The 7039-nt window shown below is 44.7% G+C and overlaps 1 protein-coding gene across 1 annotated transcript in view; it reads left to right on the top strand.

Annotated features, from left to right (window-relative positions):
- The first annotated feature begins 51 nt into the window (after positions 1 to 51).
- The window catches only part of LOC8026033 (serine/threonine-protein kinase 31), a 62634-nt gene continuing 55646 nt past the window's right edge, over positions 52 to 7039 (top strand). The window contains exons 1-5 of the mRNA XM_029976000.4: positions 52 to 301; positions 401 to 489; positions 629 to 742; positions 801 to 877; positions 947 to 1005. Of these exons, the coding sequence (XP_029831860.2) occupies positions 239 to 301; positions 401 to 489; positions 629 to 742; positions 801 to 877; positions 947 to 1005 (402 nt within the window). The 5' untranslated portion in view covers positions 52 to 238. The remainder of the gene's footprint in view (positions 302 to 400; positions 490 to 628; positions 743 to 800; positions 878 to 946; positions 1006 to 7039) is intronic.

Raw genomic sequence — 7039 nt, 5'->3', positions numbered from 1 at the left:
AATTTATTATTACTTTTTGCTGCATTTAGTTGGCTATTTCTGGCTATCGGTACCTTTTTGGATCGTTGGCTTCCCAACTGGCACGACCACGACCGGCATTTTGGAAAACCGCGTGTTTCCGATGATTGACCACTTGTCAGCTCGGGATTTCAGTGAATTTTATGACTCAGCAATGTTATCTACCCTTGTCATGCCGCTGTAGAGATTTATTTTTGACTTCAGATCGCCGAGTTGAGTGATGTCAAGCAAGCGGCCGACTTTTGACGTCTTCGTGGGAAACCTTCCCCATGACACTGCGGAAGTGAGTCCCAAACAATAACTGTCACGCGGCCTCAAAAGTATTCCACGTGGATTCGTGCGTTTTTAATCCAAATATTCTTTGTCTCTCGCGCCTTTCCAGAAGACACTTAGTCCGCTGTTCACGGAGGTGGGAGAAGTCTCCTCCATCCGGATTATAAACAGCAGAAAGCCCGACGGGTCTAAAATCGCGTACGTATGCGGCGTCTTTTTGTTTTGTTTTTGTTCGTGCGCGTGCGCGTGAATCTGTCCCATCCCCCCTCCCCCCCTACGATTCTGTTAGCGTCTCTTGCCGCCTTTCATCAGTTCATTTTGTTTTCTCTGCATGCAGCTACGTGAAATATTTCTTCGAACCGGATGCTGAAGCGGCTGTAGCACAACGAAACGGGTACCTGTTCGGAAATTCTGTCTTAGTGGTGAAGCGGTGCAGCGGCCCTTCGAAGAGGTAATTATATACGCGGTGTCAACGGGCTGTGGCGTCTCACTGTCCGTCATATCTGCAGTCGGAAGACTCCGGAGCCGGGGATGGCGGAGCCCAAAGAACCAGAAACCAAACGGAAAGTGCTGTCGGCTCTGCTTGGTATGTGTGGCTCGTTTCCGTTCTTACTTCTTTTCGGGTGTTGTTTCAAAATTCTTCTTTTGCGCGCAGCCCAGAACAAGAAACCCAGTAACCCCGGACCGATTTTCTTCCCTCCCGCTGGCCTTGGGGTGAGTAAAACCACACATACTAAAGCAGCCTTCCATGCCAAACTTCTGCAAAATTGCCGAAATGGTAAATGATTGTTGGAACATACTGCTTCGAGGGAAAGAAGGCAGTTGGGGACATGGAAGCGATGTGGAACTTGCTGCGCAAACGTCATTTTTGCAAACCATAGCCGGCGCGGTTAAAGGTGATAGTCACTTGATGCCATTCGCTAGGTGCACTGGCATCGAGCGGCGTGGCTGCAATCTTTGAGGTCTCTCTCATTCTTCATAGTGTTGCACCTGCCTTCTGCCCATGTTAAATGTAAGCTGGTTTTGATAAAAGTTCTTGGGTTTCAGCATGTTTTACGATATTCAGGATTCTGTTCTGGTGCCTTTGTAGCATGGTTGGGTCATTTTCTATTTGTTTTTGTCACCGTTGCACTCTGCCACTGCGGCCTTGCGACTGTGTTCACTTACTGTTTGTGTTGCTTCCTGCCATTCCTACGGTGGTCGTTCCTCTGCACAATTGCACCGCATGGTTTCTTCCGGCGGGAGTAGGTCATCATAAATGCGACCAAGTGATTTTATGGAGCTACTTTCTGGACGTCGAGGGCGAAAGTGCCGTGGCATCGACACCCTCGCCCTATGAGGTGATGACTTGGTGCGGTAACAGCAGCTTGCTTCTGCATGTAGTGTGTACCAACATTAAAAATTACTTTGTTTATGCAACAAGCTTTTTGACGATGCACAAAGTCATCTCCGTGTTATGAGCAGCAGACTCGTCAATGTCCATGTGCTGGATTCGACTAAACAACCACTCAGCCTTTCTCTTAGAAGTTAATGCTGTTGTCTTCTCACACTGGCAACAATCACTTTTGAGACGAGGGAAAATGCCACCTTTGCGAAGTTTGCATTGGTAGGCATTTTTCGTGAGTGCAATTGGAACAGCCCCTACACAACACAGTTCACCATCCTTCAGATGGATGTGCGATGCTAACAGTTCCTTCAGTGGAAGAAAAAAATGAAGCAAACCACCGCTTTAGGTTTTTTTTGTTTTTTTTAAGGATCAACAAACTTTCTAGCGACGGAAAACCGGGAATTGTCAGGGAAATTTTAATTACTGGGAAAAATTGGGGAATTGTCAGGGAAATTGTCAAAAAGCGAGCCCAGTCAGGGACAATGAGCTGGAAACGCCATCGAGTGCCCTGAGCAAAAACTTGGGGAATGGGGTGCAGAATACAGGCAGTAAATTCCGCTTAGAGTGAGGTGCGGGCTCTGCTCCCCAATGTAGTGTGTGCTACCCGATGCAAAGAGAATCAACAAATCCAGTCAAAGCCCTGGATTGGATTGACAGCACGACACTAAACGAGATCCAGTTAAAGCTACTAGATTTAGTAACAAATGGGAAAGCCGCAGACTCCAAACCTTAAGCCGAAAGTATCCGAAAGTGCATCTGGCGGCCATGTTGCCATTTGGTTATTGACGTGTGTGGTTGAGCGTCTTGTTTTCATCGTTTTTCCGGAAGTGGCCTCTTCACTGAGCGGCAAGAAAGTTCTCGTTTAATCCGGACAGGACGGACCCAAATATTTCGGAATATTTAAGTTAGATTAGGCCCGTGCAAAATAATCCTCATTGTGCTCAATGCTCAATGGCTTGTGTTGTAATGGTCTATATATTTAACCGCCTCTAGAGTGGTCAGGGAATATCACCTGAAATTGTCAGGGAAAACCTGGAAAAGTCAGGGAATTCCAAAAGAATAATTTGCTAGACAGCCTGAAAGTGATTTTTAATTAAGTACACATTTAGTACTTCAGCGTACGAACAACCACTCGGTCAAGGTGCTAGGCTTCTCAAGTCAAATTAGGAAAACGTGACCTAGGAGATAGTGGCTCGACGGTGGCACTCCCTGGCAAAATTGACCCTGTCGGCTCGGTGAATACCGACTGTGGTTTTTTTCCTGTCCAAAATTAAAGTTGGATTAAAATGTTTCTTTTTTTTATGTTCTGCAAAGGTTTCAGTTCTTTTTAGCAAAATACATCAATCAGAAGGCTATAATTTTCCTTAGGTTGTTTAAACTACCTACTAGTCTCCATCCACGGAGCAAGGCACTCAATGTCACAAATGTTTCGTGACACTAGAAACATGCTCAGCCTGCTAAAGAGGGTTAAAGAATAATAAGTCAATGCCTAGATGTAATGTTCGTGGCTTTTATTATCTTATGCAGCATTTGTGATGTAGGTTCTGCTTATGCATCATTTATGATGGACTACCAGTTCTACAGCTAGAAGAGTCGAAATGGTCAGTTGCTTTTGGTATAGGCAATCATCTGCTGTTCCCAGTCATTATTGTGGGAAACATAGCCATTATTTATTTATTAATTTTATATATTTTAAATACTACCAAGCCAGACAGGTTATTGCAGGAGGGGCTTACAACATGTAGTTATAAAAATATGACACAAGAAATTGGAAACATAGAAAACAGTTGATTATACATCAGGAAATAAATGCAACAATTTTCCTTCAAATGTTTCTACAGAAGAAATGCCAGTAAAAACGCTGTGCAATGAGCTTCCAGCCCAGGCGACGCCACCTCCCGTTGCATGCTAGCGCCATCTCTCGTTAAAATTTTTGTCTTCTGGGGCGGTTCAGGCAGGTTGAAGATCGCAGAAATATATAGGCCTCCTAAGTTCACGTAGGATCTTCTCGCATTTCTTCCGTAAAAGAGAACTATCGGTCAGAGAGATCTGAGAAGTACATGTTTATGACATTTATAAGCCAGTCATGATTTGGGCCCGATTTGCTGCGGGTATTATCCAAGCTAATCCGCGATCCACACCAACGTGGACATACAGGTCAAGTCTTTGTGTGGTTGCCTTGGCGGTTGCAATGTTTCAAGCGCTGTTGATGAGGCATGATCAAGGTGTGTATTTATTCAGATTGACTTCCACTATAGATTGTGATTGCCGAACCCAAACTGAGTAGAATTTTGTTGAAATGAATCAAAGTGCAGACAGGGATGGTTTTCTCTTGCGTTTTGTAGCCGCTAATTGGTCGATCGTTGATTGTAGATCTCTGTACCCGTCTTTCCTTTAACTCTTACATTTAATCAACAATTGAATGTGAACTCAGTTATTTATAGTCTCTTTTTGAGCGGCCTAACAAACATTTCTAATGAACTATCCTAGATGTGTTTACATATGAGTGCACATTTTGGGAGACAGCGGCTTACTTCTACTTTGCCATGTTTTCACTTCATTTATACAGAGCCTTGACATTTTGTGCAAGTATAATTGATTTGAAAGGTCCACCCACTATAATAGAAATGCTCTAAAGTGACTGAGGCTAACTGCTGCTCTTGTGGCATGTGGGATATTCAACTGATTGGTTGTTGAGCACTATATATCGATGCAAATCCTCTGATAGAGGTTAATCATAAGGTACAGTCAGGGACAAAAGTCTCCAGGACGTGCGAGCTGCGGCTGAAACGCATCGCTCTGCCATCTGCCGGCGGGTCGTCTGGTTTCGAGATCACACAAAAGCGCATGCGCGTCCTACTCTGCCTGCAAACATGTCTGTTTTCCCGCTCTTCTGCGGCACAGTGCCTAACTCGGAATCGGGAGCGTGGTACCGCCTCGGAGATTGCGCTGGCGGCTGACGAGCGTCTGCTACACATTCCGAAACTCGAGATACCGCCTGGGGCATTTCGCCGCATTTCGCCGTGTCAGCGCACCTTGCTTTATAACCAGTTGAGCTTATCGCTCAGTTGAGATGCCATGACTTCTTGCTTGATATGTGCCATGTCAGTAAGCGCTATCTCCGAGGCGGTACCACGCGCCCGATTCCGAGTTAGGCGCCGCGCCGCAGAAGAGCGGGAAAGCGCACATGTTGGCAGGCACAGTAGGACGCGCATGCGCTTTTCTGTGATCTCGAAACCAGGCGACCCACCGGCAGATGGCAGAGCAATGCGTTTCAGCCGCAGCTCGCGTGTCCTGGAGACTTATGTCCCCGACTGTACATAACCGTAAGACTCGAGGCAAAAAATACACCAAGCCATGAAACACCTTGGTGCATTATTGACAAATAAGAAAGCGTAAGAAGAGCAACCAGTCACCGGACCAGCGGGCATGTCTTCTCCAAGCGGGTCAAAATGTGACCGAGTATTTTGACTGGTAGCTGCATAAATGGCAGAAAAACAATATGTACCATTTAGTGCACATTCACGACGCGAGCCTACCGATTCGCTTTCTCCATCTTGTATGCACGCTCATGCTCGGTAGCTGGAGTGCCACTGCCACCGATAGAACACTAACATTTAAGAAGGGTAACTACAGTACAATCTTAATCGGAAGAGCCTCAGTTAATTTGATTAATTACAGTTTCTCGCTAGAGGCTCATTAGCCAGTAGCAATCGTCTTTCAGAACTAAAAAAAACATTGTTTTTATAAGGAGAGACCACGAAATGCAAATTCAATTGAAAGACACTTGATTCGACAGACCATGGCGACCCACGCGCTCTCTTCCCATTCTCATAAGGTCTTCCCGGGAACCTATAAAAGTGAAGTGGCCCCCTGCCTCCTGTGTTCACCGGGCTGTTGTGGCATCCGACGACACAGCAAACGTGACTGGAAGGCATTTTCGTTGGAGATTCGAAGGCGGCAAACCACAGAAACTATGACCGCAGCACCTCTTGGCTGGATCCCTACTGTCCCAACGGTTCCAGAAGCCGCCGTAGTGCGGCGCCACCCATCTCGCGAAACTTTGGTGCTGGAAGCTCATTTGTTCCAGTCTTCGATAGTTTTGATTATAAAGGAGTATTTGTAAACGTCAATGTTGGTAAGATGCAAGTTAACTGAAAATTTATGATTTTAACGCCGAGACTGCCTTTCGGGCGGTCTTATGTAACCTTGCGTGTCAGCATTAAAATGCTTAAAAGACAACATGAAAAAAAATTTACATCCAGCGATTTTATGTTTTACTGACATTCTGTTTTAGCAATTTTACGCCCTACAGACATTCTGAATATGGTTATTCCAGCTGAGTTTGCCGGAAATTGTAACCTTAAAAGTGAACCTCTCGGTAGACATCTAACTAGTTAGAAATTATTAAAATAGGACAGAAAATCTAACCATTTGAAATCTGAATGCCAAACGTTTCAAGGCCAGCGTGACCCCTCTATCACGGGTGACTGCTTTTGTCCTTGTCGTCCTCTTCCAAAGCGTCCGCTGTCATTTTTTTCTATGTGCCTGGTGTCTTTACAAATGCCCGGTGTGATTGTTGCATTTCAAAGTTCAGGGTGTGCTTTGGTATACCTAAAAGAATCACAATGATGCAGTATGATACCATTTACATGATTGCCACACGCCCGTCCACTTGTTTCTATCGGCATTTCACTTGCGGGGGAAAGGCGGACTATTGCAAAACACGGTGAAATATAAACGTCTTACAGAGTTGAGATAAATATAGGGCTTGCTCTGTTTATTATCTAGCCTATAAGATTCGAGAGCTTTTTTTATTGGCAAGTTCGTAACAAAAAAAAAATTGCAAACTTGCAATTATTTCGTTTTATGAATTTTTAGAGCTAGGTTTCGGCGAAACTTCGTGAGGGCCGTGTGTTAAGGGGTACTGCAGCCATTTTTCTTAGCTGTTCAAAGAAATTGCATTTTCTAAAACCCGGACTTTAGTCTTCACGGTATGCTATTTATTTTCTCGAAATTCATAATAGCAATTGAAAAGCCGTAAACGAAAGTGATGCCGAAACCAGCATTCAAATTTCCGCACGTGCTCCAGTGGTGTGATGTCACAAATGGTTCAGACTTTCAGGTCATGCAGGTAGTCTTAAACAATATGTCGAGTGTTTTTTGCATTTTTCTCAGTGAATCGGCTACCAAGCGTTCTTTTCCCACCATCAAACATGTTGTAGTCAGTTGGGAACATGGCTTACTGCTCATTTTTTGCCATTTCTGTTGTCACACTTTAATGTTGACAGTAGGGGCTCCCGGTTTGAGAAACACAATGAAAACAAAATTAGAATATTCAATTACTTCGCAAAATGTTTT

The sequence above is a fragment of the Ixodes scapularis genome, unplaced genomic scaffold (assembly GCF_016920785.2).
Source record: "Ixodes scapularis isolate PalLabHiFi unplaced genomic scaffold, ASM1692078v2 PGA_scaffold3__209_contigs__length_174095766, whole genome shotgun sequence".
NCBI classification, from domain to species: Eukaryota; Metazoa; Arthropoda; class Arachnida; order Ixodida; family Ixodidae; genus Ixodes; species Ixodes scapularis.
The sequence above is the reverse complement of the archived record's forward strand: the minus strand, read 5'-3'. Positions and strand labels throughout refer to the sequence as shown.